General features: G+C 38.5%; 1 protein-coding gene across 12 annotated transcripts in view; it reads right to left on the bottom strand.

Annotated features, from left to right (window-relative positions):
• The window catches only part of kmr (kramer), a 205,636-nt gene that overhangs the window by 12,528 nt on the left and 177,445 nt on the right, over positions 1-15,663 (bottom strand). For 6 of the 12 annotated variants that reach the window (XM_070105721.1, XM_070105720.1, XM_070105723.1 and 3 more), the window contains one exon: positions 5,007-9,661. In XM_070105721.1, the coding sequence (XP_069961822.1) occupies positions 5,109-9,661 (4,553 nt within the window). In that variant the 3' untranslated portion in view covers positions 5,007-5,108. Of the gene's footprint in view, positions 1-181; positions 491-661; positions 800-1,465; positions 1,966-5,006; positions 9,662-15,663 lie in introns of those variants that run through there. The other 6 variants (XR_011394844.1, XM_014234504.3, XM_070105725.1 and 3 more) reach the window with 4 other exon arrangements.

Below are 15,663 nucleotides of genomic sequence, written 5' to 3'. Positions count from 1 at the left end.
GTGAAAAAATATTGAGTACAAAGTCGAAAGAGGAACAGAGAGAGAGAAAGAGAGAGATAAAATTGTAAAGATAACAAATAGAGTGTGCGAAGTGGAGAAATTTGTTTTTTATATGAAGTTAATAAGTTAATTTTATTACAAATTCCATATTCTGCATTCTATAAAACTGCCACACACTCACCTGCAGCTCGCTGTGATTCGGACTTAGCCGATCCCACTGTTTTTGCTCCTCCTGCAAGAGACGCCGTTCCTGCATGCGCTGATTAAATTCGAGACGATCCAGTGTCACAGCCTCGTTGCGTTGTGGTTGACGACCATTGATGTCATTGTTGCGATAAAGTGAGCCCAACTTCACCATATTGTCGACCAAGTTGACCAACGGCTTACTCTTCTCATACTGGCGCTCCAGATCGAGCAGATGCTGCTTCAGGTAATCCAAACGCTGTATACTTTCGGCGCGTGTGAGACCCTCAGCAGTGCGTAGATGATTCTAACGGGGGCGGGGAAGGCAAAATTTAATTAGTTTGATAGTAAAAAATATTAAATAAAATGCAAAGGTGTAAGTGAGTGTTAGAAGAAATTATAATAAAAATGGTTAAATGGCCGACACCCTGTATTGAAGCATGCAAACTTTATTTACTGCTAGGGCGTTGTTAACAACCTGCACTTCATGAATATCGCTGCAACATTGCTCGATGGCGCGCGCTGTATTGCTATTCTGCCGTCTCAACTGTATCAGCAGCAGCACCAGCTCCTCGTGTGTGCGGCTCAGCAAATCGCCGGCGGAGACGTCCAAATTCTAAGGGTCAGGCGGTGAGAGGTGAGCAAATTACGCAAGCAGGCAGGAAAGCGGTGAAGCGGGAGCGATTTTTTTTTTTAATTTTCAATTATTTCAATAACAAAATAATGCGGCACATAAAAATAAACGAAAATAAAATTACGAAAAATGAAATCTTTGCACATTAATAAAGAACTAAATGGTAAAGAAGAAGCAACGCAAAAACTTAATAACACAAGAAGTCAAACAATATTAATGAAATCAAAGGTAAAGGAGTGGCACAGCGAGAGCGGCAAATCAATAAATTGCTTGTGTTCAATTTAAATTGAATTTCGCGCAATGGCGCGCACACACACATACACGCGCGCTCGCACTTACACAAGCGGCTGGCTTACTTACAACCAATATTTCACATTTTATATTGAAATAATTGTTGTTGTTGCTTGTATTTTACTTTGACTTGGTCGCGGCCGCAGCAAATCGCTGCCGCGCGCGTTTATCAACGCAAGCCAATATTTGTAGGTATGTATGTGTGAATGAATTTTTGGCGCTTGGCGCTGCCACTTACAGTGCGCACACGCACACGGAGACACTATATTTCATTCACTATATTGTCAGACACACACGCCCAAAGATACATTTATATACTATAGATATGTATGTGTATATGCCACCCCAACTACTCACCCGCATCTGTGTGCTGGTCTCACGTTCCAGCATATCGATTTCGGCACGACTATCCACGCGCCTCATGGGATACACCGCTTGTTGTTGTGTATGCTGCTCTTGCCACAATGTGGGGCCCGCGGCGCCTCCTACGCCGCCATAATAGTCGCCACCATTTGCGCAGGGATGCAGTGGCGTCGACGAGGCCAAGATGCTATTGCCACCTGCTATGAGCCCATTGCTGCCATAAACGCCACCAGCACCACCACCAAGGCCAACAATGCCGCTGCGATGATCCGTGAGTGTTGTTGTCTTCGCGTACTTCGTGTCGTGCGCCGTGCCGTAGTAGGAGTGCGTTAGCTTACCCAGCGTTTGATCGTAAGTGCCCTGCGCTAAGTGTTGTTGTTGTAGTTGCTGTTGCTGCTGCTGCTGTAGAGGATTGTGTGCATCCGAGGGATCTGGTTTAACGGTAAGATTGCCTTTGGGTAAATTGCGTACATTCCGCACCGAAATTGACGCTGCTGATGGTGGCACGTAGCGTTGTTGCAACAGTTGCAGTTGTGGCAATGTGTCCACATATACAAACATACACAGAGTTATGTATATATGCAGGTATATGAGTGTGTTTGTATGTGTGTGTGGAAGAAAAGAGCAAAGAGAAAAAAGACAAAATGACAAATTGCAAGTGCCAAAGTTTTAATTCTCAAACCAATATAGAAGCAGTAAAGAGAGCTGGAAAGCTGCAGAATTGACTAAAGGGATAGTGAGGCATAGTGTAAGGAAAAGCGCAATGTAGTTGTAGTAAAGTGATAGAGAGAGGGAGTTAGGAGTTAATGCAAAGAAATGCCTGAGAGACGCTGAACCATTAATAACTTTTTGAAGGTTTGCTAGTGGTGAGATGAGCTGGTTTATTTATTTAAGCTGGGAGTAAGTAGCATTACAATGATAACGACTGGCTGTTGTGCCATAAAAATTACTAACTATATATGGTTATAAAGACAAAATCATTCCTTATGAATATTACTTTTTGTAATTATTATTTTTTTTTTTGAAAGTATGCTGCGAGTCAGAATTTATTAATATCGATGTTATTTAATTTAGAGTTATTTCAACACTAAAAGGCTTAAGGCGTATTCTAGTCTAGAAATAAAAATAAATAGATTTTTTTCATGTTTTCAAAGTATAACTATCAAAAAGTTTTCAAAATTGAAATTATTTTCGGAGATATAGGTATTTTGCTGAACCGACATTCAAACTGGTTCTGGTTTTTCTCGAAACGGTCTTTTTCAAAACGATACCCACGATTTTTCAGGAATTATATATTGGACGTATTTACCTGACTTTTTAGGGTGTCTTTTTTATAAATCTGTCTGTGTTTGGAACTATCCACATTCTCAAATTTGCATTTTTACGTTTTTTTTAACAAGTGGTACAAAAATTGTGTTTTTCTCAGACAGTCGCCATTTCTGTAATCAAGTTTTTTCCAACTTTATCGTAGCACCAGACATTGCGACATTATTCTAGATTAATAATTTTTTTGTTTTTTCTTTTCAGATTGCTAGGAGGGTTGAAATCGAGAAATCGTGTTTTGAAACCCAACACTTCATCAGCTGCTGACTTTTGAATTTTTTACCTTGTTTTTTTGTTTTTTTTTTTTTGGGTATTAAATAACTAATAGAAAACTGTATATTAAAAATATGAATTGCCTTGTTTTTTACGGTCCTTCAAAAATTACCTGAAATTCATGCCTCTAGACCAGAGTACCCCCTTACTGTATTAAGCGATACATTTAAGAGAGAGCGCTCGCAAATTTTATTCAACAGATTGAAGCAAATGAGAGTTCTAGTAAGCGTAAGATGTTAAATGACTTTACATTGCGTTAAGCTATTAGGCACTACCAAACTCAAAAGATCTGTTAACAGAAATGATGATAAAGAGAACTGCCAATGCTCTGTAATATTGCAAGTATAATTTATAAACACTGAAATTTTCTAAATATTTTGAAAGAAAGTGTTGTTTGTTAAAATTTTTTCGATTCGAAAACTTTCTAATGATATTTTTTTTAATTTTTGTATGTCAATCACTAAATATGTCGAATATAAATTAAAAATATTTATTCTATGCTGTCGTTAAAAAGTTTATTACAATTTTTCTGTGCGAAAATAAAAACAATATAATATTTTTAAATACCCCCTAAAGTAGTTATGAGAAAATATTAGGAATTCCGGCCATGTTTTTTCTAATTATTTCTGTGGTTATTTTAGAAAATATATTAAAAATTTACATTCTTATAAATATAAAAACGGTAAAAATTACATAAATATTTTGAAAATCGAACAGTGTTAAAAATTTTTTATACAAAATTTACACTTTTTACATAACAACATTAGACTATTCATACTAATAATTATAAATTTTTGCAGCCAGACAACTTAATTATGCACACTTCCGTTAGGTGGCAGTCTGAAGAGCACTTGCAAGTGTTAATTTGTGGTAGTAAATATATGCATGTGAGAGAGCTGCTGTGTTAATTAGCTATTGAGCGAAACTAAAACGTTTTTAAAAATATATGTAAGAGTAAATATTAATTGCGGAAATTTAAAGCAGCAGAAAGCTTTTGAAAATATCAATTTACAATTAATTTTAAAGAAAGAGCAGTAAGTAGACATATTTGTAGTATTGTAAGAAAAAATATAGTTGCTTACCATTTTATTTGCATTGCATTTTTTTAACTAGTTTTATATGTTTAACAATATTTGTTTACCATTAGAGAGTCAAATTGTTTATAACAACAACAACAGTCAACAAAGCCATAACAATCAACGCCAATTGATAGACAACAAATATGCGCGTCGCTATGAGTGTGTGTGCGTGTTGCTGTCTCGCGTTATTTGCTTGCATGTGTGTATGTCTGAATAGTTGCGCAGTTCTGTCTAACTGTCTAGTCGCTGTATATTTACATAGGTATATATTTATAAACTTTGTATTTACATATTTATTGTTGTATGGTTGGCATTTCGTTGCGCGTGTGCATGGGTGTGTGCGTGTGTGCAAACTTTCGTGCAAATTCAATCAATTTATACTCATATATACACATACGTATACATTGACTACATAAAGGCATGCATTAAAGCACATGTATATTACGCGACGCCTTTGTGTATGCCTCGATTGCGCTTACACATATTGTTTGTATGTGGGTTTGCGCGCGCTTTTGTATGTTTGTTTATTTTCTAATTTGTATGCGGCGCGCTGGGAAATCAACAGAGTTTAATGTTGCGCGCGGTGTTTAAAATCGATGGAAATCGGTGTCGCTAAGGTTTTGCCAACAAAGCTGATACAATGGTCGGCTTTGTATTTGTATATTTATTTATAACTGTTTTTGCTGTTGTATTTTCTACCTTTCTTTTGGTTGCATGCACATTGTGTGGTATTTGAATAGACAACTGTCACTAACAACAACAATTAACGGCATTTTTATAAAAAGTGTCATCATTTATATGTGGTCGTCTCCTGCGACCAGTCAGCGCGCGGCAACTGTTGCGCCGAACCAACACAGCTATTTTGGCTTATTGTTAATATTTATTTTATTTTATTTAGCTTACACCTAGTTGCATTTAGTCTATACTATATTATTTCGTAGATTTGTACATTTATCGGCGCCTTATTCCACATCGGTTGTACAGGGCGTATGCGCAACATTGTCATTGTCATCACAGCTGACATTCAGTTGTTCCATAATAGCGCGCACTGTACTCCCCACACTTGTGAGACTCTCACTGCCGCAGGGGTTATCATTTTCCGAGTTGCTATTGCTTCCCGAATGCTTCATTAGGCCGCTGGACATGGAGTCCCATTGGCGTATCGTCTCGCGATCGATCTCCACCGATTTGCGCGACAAGTTTGAGCCGCTGTCTGTGCGTAACACCTCATACACATCCGAGTTGTGCCCATCGTCTGTCATATGTTCCTGCAGTTGCACGTACACATCATTCTCGTTGAGGCGATCCTCGTCGGGTGCGCGCGTATGCCGCACGTGGTGTTGTGTAAGCGGTTCACTAAAGCGCGGCTTGTATGCGGCGCGCACTTGCTGTGATACATTGTCGTTGACGTAGGTAACGTCACGTGTGATTTTCGTTTTGTATGCGGCGCGTTCGCCACCATGTAGTTCCCGTCTCATGAGCGCCGTCGGACTGGGCGCTATGCGATCGAGATCGTCTAGTGAACGCGCATGACGTTGCGAGACGCGGCGCAAGCTTTCGCGCCACAGCGTGTCTTCTTCCCACAGCAGCTCACCGGTAATGGGTGCGCCTAGAACGGAGAATTTCTGTGCGTTATTTGTGTTCGTGCCAGCGACGGCGTGTGCCGTTTTAGTATTAGTGTTAGTGGACGTTCGGCCTCCGAGTGGAGACGCTGCTACATCACTACCTTCACCGACAACAACATGATTTAAATGACCCATTGCTCCCATACCGATGATGTTACTGTGACCCAGTTGTTGCTGTTGCATATTAGTGATTTTCGCGGAACTACCACCACTGCCGGCGCCAGCCCTAGCGCTAATGCCGATGGTATATGTCTGATAGGGTGAATGAGTTTGTGATGACGCGGAGGGGGTGTGCGTGATGGCAGTGGGGTATGCGTTGGTGCCCGTTAGTTCGGTACGTGTATGATGTAGGCTAGTCTGTTGAAAATTGCTCATTTTGGTGGTGTGCGCGTGACGTAGCTGGTAATCACTAGCTGACGCCATCGAAGAAGTAGCTGTGGCGGCGGTAGCTAGCGCTGCAGCAGTTTCATTAGCATTGAGGATTTTGCCCGAGCGGTAACTCAACTTTTCCACATTCGTTTTCATTTTATATAAATTTTTACTATCGATCGCCTGATCTTTGTCTGCCAACAGATCCACATTGATATTTGAAATCACACGTCCGTGGCCATCAATCGGGTTGTGTATGTGCGCTATATTCGAGCCATGTGCGTGCACATCGCGCTGGTTGTTTAAGGGCGCTGCAGGTGTAGCAATTAACTCGCGACTGCTGCTGAGCTCAGAGTAGTAATAAGGCGCAGATTTGTCAGATATATTGCTATTATTGCGACTGTGTATGGGTGTGTAGTACTTTGAGTGATCGAGCTCGCCGGAGGTGGGTGTGAGGCAACCCGCACCGGCAACACCACCATCGCGTGTATCTCCGCCCAATCGCTGTAGTGAATCTGTGGACGACACGAAGCGTATGTTGCCGTAGAAATGTTCGTCGTCCTTGTTGCGGAATGTCTCCGGTGGTTTTATGAGTTTTGTTAGTAGTTCCGTGGAGCCGACGGTAAGTGGTGTGTCCAAGAGCGTGTTTTGGTAAAGATACAAGTCGTTCGATTGCAAATGGCTGAGATAAGTATCTAAGTCATGTGACAGAGTTTCCTCAAATTTCTCCCGTAAAGATTCAATCTCGCTAATAGATTCTTCGGACAGTGGACGACGGGAACGTTGTCTCTCCAATTCAGAGTCCGAGCCTTGACGATGTCGAAACTCCACCGCCGAATCGGTTTCACTACTGTCGCCAGTCGGTGGTGTTGCGTTAAGCACGAATTTCTGCGGCAAAGAACTACTCGATGGATAACGTCCGGGGGACGCCACATATGAGGGTGAGTTTTGCTTTAATTTATTATAGAAATCAAAGTCTGACGAAGTGTTGGAACTGTTGTCGGTTTGAAAACTATAATTCGAATCGGAGAGCGTACGTTCGTGGTGCTTAAGCAGCGCAGCTGCATGCGGTTGCTTGAAATGTACCACACTGCGTTGCTTCGAGAACTGATCCGGCAACGATAAACGACTACACTTCAGTGTCGTCTCGGCCTTCTGTCTATTCAACGAAGTGTTACTGGCATGTAACTTCGGTATTTGGTCGTATGATAGATTGATCTTCGTTACACTGCCACTGCTGCTGTCGCGTCGCTTCACGGTATCGTAATGTTCGGAAGAGAATATCTCCTCCGTTTTCAAGTCCTCCATTGGTGGCGGTGATGCTGGGATAGGCGGCGGTGAAACTATTTCACTATCAGAGCTTTCAGCACAATCTGCTAGTGGTGTGGAGGCACCTAAATAATACGAAGCCGGACGGAAAGTGTCCGATAGGCTAAAACGTGTGCGTGAGCGCATTTTCTTGAGATCGGTATGTTTTGTAGACTCATCGTCGGCGTCGGAACTATCGGATACGTGTGACATTGTACTCTGCGACTGCTTAAGTATGTCGGGTAGATCTTTTCGCTTGCATTGTGAACGCTCAGCGCTGGATTTTTTCGCTTTCTTCTTCAAAGTATCAGTACCTTTTTTATTCTTCTTCAATGTGGATCTACCAGATGAGCTGTGCAACTCATCAGCCGGCAGTGGTGGTGGCAGTTGTTGGGAATTACTTGCGGCTATAGCACTGCTCTTGGCGACTGCTGTATGGCTGCCACTTTCGCTTATGCTGCTGGCTGCACTCAACTCCATATACACAGGCTCAGCTTGTATTTGCAGGTGTTTGGCCTTGACAGCAGCGCTGGTTAGCGCTGGACCGGCGTGCGGATTTATGCACATATCCTCATAATTTGACCTAGAATCCTCATCCGGAAGATTTTTGCTCATTTCCACATAAGGGTTCTCCTCCTCAGTGGTGGAGTCATGCAGACTTATTAACGTCAAATTGCCGCTCTGCGCTAAGTCGCTCTTCTTCGGTGTCATTGGCAGATAGTGATTCTCGTCGAAAGTCAGCGCAGCCATAAGAGGTGTGCGCGGCTCATCCGCAACTACTGACCTCAGCTCTGGTGCAGCTGTTATCGTTATGCTAGTATCTTTTGCCATATTATCTTGCTGACTATTTGTGTGTGGTTTGTTATCTGATGGCATTGCCATTTCCTCTTCTGCGTCCGCCTCTTCGGCCAAAGCTTCGTCGAGATCATCGTCGGTATATTCCTCACCGACCGTGTCCTCGTCTTCATCGGTGTCTTCTCGTGATATTTCTGCAGTGTCAACTCCCGCTTCACCCGCATTTTTGCTTATCTCATTTTTCAACTCACCGCTCAAATTATCTTCCATCACTGCCGTCTCTCTTCCAGCCTGCAACACTGCTGACCGCTCGACGCTTTCTTTAGCTTGCACATGCATATCATTCGTTTTTTCTTTTTCCCTCCCCGCCTTCAAGCTAGCCTCTTGTATTCTTTGATAAACTTGTAACTGCGCCAACATTGGCGTCTCCTGTTCATTTATTGTCTGCATTGACATTGTCTCTTTCGCTTGCATGAGTTCGGGCATTCGTCCTGCATTGTCGCCCGCCCCTACATGCTTAGCATTACCGGCATCATAATTATCTGTAGTGTCTGCGGTTTCCTGTCCATCATCAGCGGCAGTTTGCGGCTCTTCCAACTGCAGCTCTAATTTATCCGTCGTCCCAACGGCATGCTCCCTCCCCTCTTCATTGTTCTCAATTAATTGCACATTTTCATAAGTCTTCGATGGCGATGACGTTGGCGTGAGCGTCTTTGTTGTGTAGACGGGTGTATATGTCGTGATTTGCGGTGATTTTGGCGCCGGTTTCTTGGGTAGAATAGGCACCTCCAGTGGCACCGGTGGCACCGTTGCATTGTCCTTAAGCGCCGCCATATTCAGTAGCAATTTCGCGTGTTGCGCTTGCATTCCGCTTTGGCTTTCATAAGTCGCGTTAGACATTCCTCTATCCCCACTGCTCTTCAGTATAGGCTTCAGTGTAATTGATGATTTTGTTGTTGCTAACATTGTTGTACTGTGGCTTTTGTTATTGGAATCGGTCGGCGCTGTCACTGTCGCTATTTCGCGTGCGTCCGTCTTGTCACTACCTGTCTTTTTGCCGCCCAACGGTGTGTGCGTTTGTACTGTTGTTTGTGTTGTTGTTGTTGGAGTGTGCGTTGTTGTGCTTGTATAAGTTTCGGCGAAGGCAATTGTTGACTTTGTTGCCAGATTACTTTTATTACCACCCTCAATTGCTTGGCCAACTGCCGCAGCAGCGTTTGTTGTTGTTGCTGCTGCCATTGACGCCTGGCTAATGGCACTAGAGACAGTGTCGACACTTGTCGCTAAACTAGTAATGGTAGCAAGAGTAGTAGTAGCAGTAGTAGTAGTGATAACAGAGGTGGTAGTAATGGTAGTGGTGTTTGTGGTTGTGGTGGTGGTGGACCTTCCTGCCGGCCGGCCGTTTGTGTTGTCTCCATCTGACAGGGGGTTTTTTGGGCACACAGCGTATACGATTTGTTGTGCAATTTACAGTTTTAACAGTGTTTTATTTAAATTTTTTTTTGGTTTGTTGTTGTGATTTTTATTTTACAAAAATTACAAATTTTCAAATCAAAGCCAAACACAATATATTTAATTTTTTTTTTTATATGTTTTTTTACACGCAAAACAAAATACGAACAAAAAATATGGAAAAAAGAAAAACAAAAAACGAATTCTTAATTAAACAAAGTTCAACAATGGATACTGAAAATATTTTGCAAATGGTGAATTTAGTGCGAAGTTTTTATTTTTAAATAAATTAATTTCGGTTGTGGGTTAGATTGAAGGTGAAAAATGCTTTACTACCAATAGTGAGTACAGTTAGCCATTTTGAGTGCACCAATTAACCCAGTTTTTATTTTTTTTCAAGTAAACAGAGAATGCTAAGGAAAATGGAGATGGAAAGTGGAAAACAAAATGAACAAATAAAAAAATTAAATTAAAAAGAGAGCTCAAAGACTAGCTAACCTAAAGGTGTATATAAAAGAGAAAACGCTTAAATAATTGAAAGAAGTACAGTTACAGACAGTTAACTAACCTTGCTTAAGCTCCATAAAGCCCAGGGTGAAATATTAAAATTCGAAAAGTGCCGCAAAACCATAGCAACGCTGCTATGCACGAATGGACTAATTTACATATGAACATATACTTGTAAAGCCGTAAGGCAACCACCAACCACAAAACACAAAAATCGTATATAAATAAAATAATAATCATTTTAAATAAGAAAAAAAAAATCAAAAAAAAAATGTTAAATATTTGTTCATACATATAAAAAATAAAAATTTGAACTTATATAAAAATTTTTTTTTTTTATATTCTAAAAAAATCAAAAAAATGTAAGAAAAACTACATAAGCACACGAGCTGCCAGCGGTGTGGAACTCAAAAGTCTAACGAGCAAAAAAAAAAATTAAATAAAATAAAAAACGAGCAGGCCCGTATAACTCGTCAGGAGACCATAGCAGCTGTGTGTGTGCTTTGAATTTGCAAAGCAAATATGTGTAAGTGAAAAACTGTTATATTAACCTAAATTTATGTGCATGCACATGTGCTTGTAATCATGCCACAAAAAAATTACAACAAAATACAAAGCTACATGCATAATTTGAGTGACAGAGCTTGTACTCATAGTAAAACAAAAAATAAATAAAAATGTAAATAAATTCTCGATGCAAATACTAAAACAAAAACAAAACAAAAATGTGTACTGTAAAAATTTAAAATAATAATAACTGTAAACTACAACTGTTAGCTGCAACCAAAAAAGAAAAAAACAAAAAAAAAGTTAACTTCGGCTCACCGAAGCTACACACCCTTCACAGCAGCAAATGTTACTGCGACTATATATATCACTAAATCTGTATAATACAAAGGAAAACATTTTACTAGTTCTTTCAAGCCACGCTGTTTGATGTAGCAACTTTGAAGTTGAATTAAAGTTTATGAAGTCCTTTATCTTGAGTTTGATCGGTCAGTATTGTGCTATAGTGGTCCGAACTGAACAATTTATTCGGAGATTATAGCATTGCCTTGGGCAATAATCTATGGCGAATTTCGTGAAGATATCTTGCCAAATATAATTTTTCCATATAAGGACTTGATCCTGATCAGTTAGCTATGTTATAGTGATATCGTAGGACGTGTGCAAAAATTCATATTGGTAGCTTAAAAACTGAAGGACTAGTTCGCATATATAAAGTACAGACGGATATGGCTAAATCGACACAGCTCGTTACGCTGACCATTTTATATAAGTTTCTTTCAGGGGACTACTAACTTTGTGGCATACCTAATATACCTTATCCAGGCTATAAAAAAAAATTGTATGCTTTAATGTTTAATATCCTGAACGACAGGCGCGCTGCTACACGCCACGTCGAAAAGGACTGCGAGGAAAGCAGACAGGCACATCTTTTCGGGTACAATGTAATGTAATAAGCACATATATATTTAGATACTTGCATGCCACAATAAAGCTACTCTTGTAAATGGCAATGACTTGATTTTTGCTTCGGGCTATGCTAGGCGCTGCGCCTCTATACTATACAAACATAGCTGCCAGTTGTACGACCACATATCAGATATATGCTAGTGTATATCTGCTATATTTATATCCAACATATATAATGTTGTTCTCGTTATCGTTGTTGAAGTCCGTGCTGTTCGCATTGTCTATATTCACATGGCTTTCAGTTGTTAAAATACAGGAATTCATGTTAGTCCAATGTTGGTTGTTGCAACATATGGCGCTTTGGATAAATTTATGTTTTTTATATGTGTATATAAATGTGTATAACATACAATATAGTGTTTGTAACAGTAAAAAATCGTATTTTCTGCTACATATGTACGTTTAGCCGCATACGATTGTAAAAATTGGAGGTTAATGGTTAAATTAATATAGAATTAAAGCTTTCATATAGAAGATAATCTAAAAGAGAGCTAACCAATTTTTAAGCACTCACCAAATATTTTGTTTTAACTGTTTAATGGAAAAGGACTACTTGCAAAAATATTAATGTGTAATATCAGCAGGAGCTTTAAAGTGAGTTTGAGGTACAAAGATTCTAACAGGTACAGCTGTCAAGTCAGCTGTCAAAGTAAACAAGCTGTGCTTGACAATTACATTAGTATAACTCAGCCAATTGCAATTCAAAAATTTGTACTAAAAATTATTAAGAAATCTTGAAAAGTTTTTTACAAAACTCGCGTTCTGAGCTGCATATTTACAGATCAGATTTCAGTTCACGATAAATGAGGCAAACTCTGTCTTAACGAGAACGTAAATGCACCCAGGAAAGATTAATCTTGGTGTGGTTAGCATGCCGAAGACATTATTGGTTGGAGCTAACGTAATAGTCAAAGTGGACCACACCAAAGTAAGTTTGTATTCCATGTGTCACAATTATGTATACTTAGGTCCCTCAATAATTGAAACTGAATATGAAGTCAACGTTACCGTCAAAGATGTGTGCTAATGACTGCAAGAATTTGAAATATATTTTCTCATAACGCCTAGTTTGCATTTAGCACGTAGAAAATATTGCTTTTCTTTGTCGAACTTTTGGTGACCGAAAAAAAAATGAATCTGTCAGTTGGTCACCTTAGTCATGTAATCTAACCTTCTTAGACTTTTAATTAAGGCAAGCCAATTTACTGGTTGGAAACCAATATTTAACACGTTATTTTTGCCTTAGGTATAATTGAAACTTTAACCATTAAATTTTCATTTTCAAAAAGTTTGCTTAGTTTCAAACAAGCGTTCACAGTCAATATCCATTTCAGAAATTATACTGCTTTGTGAGTTATTTGTAAATATATATTATAAATTTTTTTTCCGTAGGGTCTAGGAACATATGTAGTTATTTGGCTAACTAAAATATCATCTAGCAAAAATTATTATTTAACTGTTTGAGAGTTGTAGCTAAGAGCTGATAAAACATATCCAAAGTCGGGCAAAGGTAATAGGAAGTCGCTTTCTCTAATAGTCAGTATTTTCAATACGTGAAAAAGTTATTAAAAGTAAACTCACTCAATTTAATACTTCTTTTAGAAATGTCTCATAAAATACAAACTTTTTATAAAAACAATAAAAACTTAAGCAAAAACTTCATTAGGCTAAATTTATTACGAATCATAATCTTTTCTGAAACGAGTTCACATTTGTAAACATATATAATAATTATTACCACAGTTTTGAAAAAGACCGCATTAGTAGGAATTTAATGCTTACTTCTTGCTCTCCCACACTAAATTGCCACCCGATGAGAAGGTACAAGCGCAGTACATCAAACGGAAATGATACAAAATTTTGCTAGTCAACAACTCAACAAGAAGGATACATTAAGAGAATTTATTTTACAACCGCATCCTTATTATGTCATAGACAAGTTGGGCAAAAGTTTAGTAAAAGTATGAGTACATTTACATATATATGCATGTGTGTGAGTCAGTCGAATATACTGACAATGCTGCCACCTACGCTTTTCATATGAAAATTTTTGAGGTACTTGTATTATGCAAAAAATTTTGGTTTTTTTTTTTGCAGGAAATAGTCAAATTTCACAGTCGCAAATAAATAAAAAAGGGTACAATAAAAAATACTTCTTGCTTAACTTAAAGCTAGTTTGTAAAGCTATTTATGTAGTTGTATAAATGTGCATAAAATTTTGTGAAGATGCGACAGAAAGGCATTTGGCGTCGTTTATTTTATTGTTTTGTGAATTGGTTGCTGCTTTTTTCGATTTTTAAGGCGCTTCGGTACTTTATACTGCTATTTGAACAAAGCAAAATTAAAAATAAAGAAATTTTGAAATATTTTTTAAGTTGGACTTAAGAAATTTTAAGGACTATAACTTCAAATTGCAGCTATTTAATAGATTAAATAAAAAAAGCAAATATTCAAAATAGAAAAAAGCTGAAACGGTGCAGAAAGAATGTTTAAAAGCCTACGAAATACACACACATTTATTTAATCGTTACTCAAAAATGGTTAACTTGCTTTTACATAATTTCTAAGCAGATAAACTAAGTGTATCTTTAATAGTTTTGTCATTAAACTTTTGCTAGTTGCCTGTTCATTACTTCAATTTCTCAACACCCACACATTTAAGTTGCTCATGCGCCGCGTTGGCTCGCAAAGCATTCATTATTATTTTGTGGCAGCTGTCTTTATATGCATGTCCATTACAATTTTCTTCGAATTGTATTTATTTATAGTCGCATCGCTGTGGGTCAATGCTAGTTGTCTATTTACAGAGTCTTTTGCTAAATCTTCTGTGCTTTTGATAAGTTGACAAAGGCCACGCTAAATCAAGAATCACATTCATTATTAATGTTAATTGAAATAAATGATAAAAATGGCGTGAACATTTACGATATGCATATTTTAATGAATTTGTGGGGGCAGTGATTTTTTTACTCTCGGCTTAGTCAAACGTTAAGGCATTAAAATATGTATGTAACAATAATATTAAAATACTAAAAGAGTAAAAATAAATTTGGAAAGATCAAATTGAATAGTGTATCGGTTGAATTGAAATAAAGGAGATGAAAATACATCTGAAAAGGGTACGTATTTGTTGGTTGATGAGGGTAACTTATGCATTTGAAAGGGTTTTATAAAATGTTTTTCCACGTGTGTAATGAAAATACAAATACGACAAAGAGAATTTGATCATTTAGTTTGTGTAGCAATTATATGTTATGGTAGTTCGATATTGTTTTGGAAAGTAATTCATGCCGAATTATGTGGAGATATCTCGTCAAAAAATAAAAGTTTTTCATACAAGAACTTAATTTTAATCGTTCAGTTTGTATGTCAGCTATATGTTATAGTGGTACGATATTAGCGGTTCCGCCAAATGAGCAGCTTCTTAAGGAGCAAAGGACGTGTGCAAAATTTTGCGTATATACAGACAGACGGACGGACAAACAGACAGGCATATTTAGCCATGCCTCATTTCGTCAAACTCTTCATTTCTATATGTATATATGTATATATGTATATTTTGTACGATCTCCGTTTTCCTTTTGGCTGTTACAAACATCGTGGCAAACTTAATATACCCTGTTTAGAGTATAAAAGTGGTTTGGAACCATTTAAACTAGAAGAACCAACCTCATGGAATGAATATCCATCTGCGAACTGCACTGAATCGCAACAAAATCGATAATTTCTTGAGCAGATGGTTACTTGTGATGAATAAAGAGTCACTTGCGACGATGTCAAAACGGTCGTGGTCGAATCGCCGTGAATACTCTACAATGAGCTGCTTCCAAACGGCCAAGCTCTTAATTCGAACCTATACTGTCAACAATTGGACCGTCTGAAGGTAGCAAGATGAATTGTGTTCCCTCAGCACAATACCAGACCACACACTTCGATAGTCCAGACGCTCCGGGAGCTTTGCTAGAAGGTTCTAATGCATTCTACA

Source organism: Bactrocera oleae, chromosome 2 (assembly GCF_042242935.1).
Source record: "Bactrocera oleae isolate idBacOlea1 chromosome 2, idBacOlea1, whole genome shotgun sequence".
Classification (NCBI taxonomy): Eukaryota; Metazoa; Arthropoda; class Insecta; order Diptera; family Tephritidae; genus Bactrocera; species Bactrocera oleae.
The sequence above is the reverse complement of the archived record's forward strand: the minus strand, read 5'-3'. Positions and strand labels throughout refer to the sequence as shown.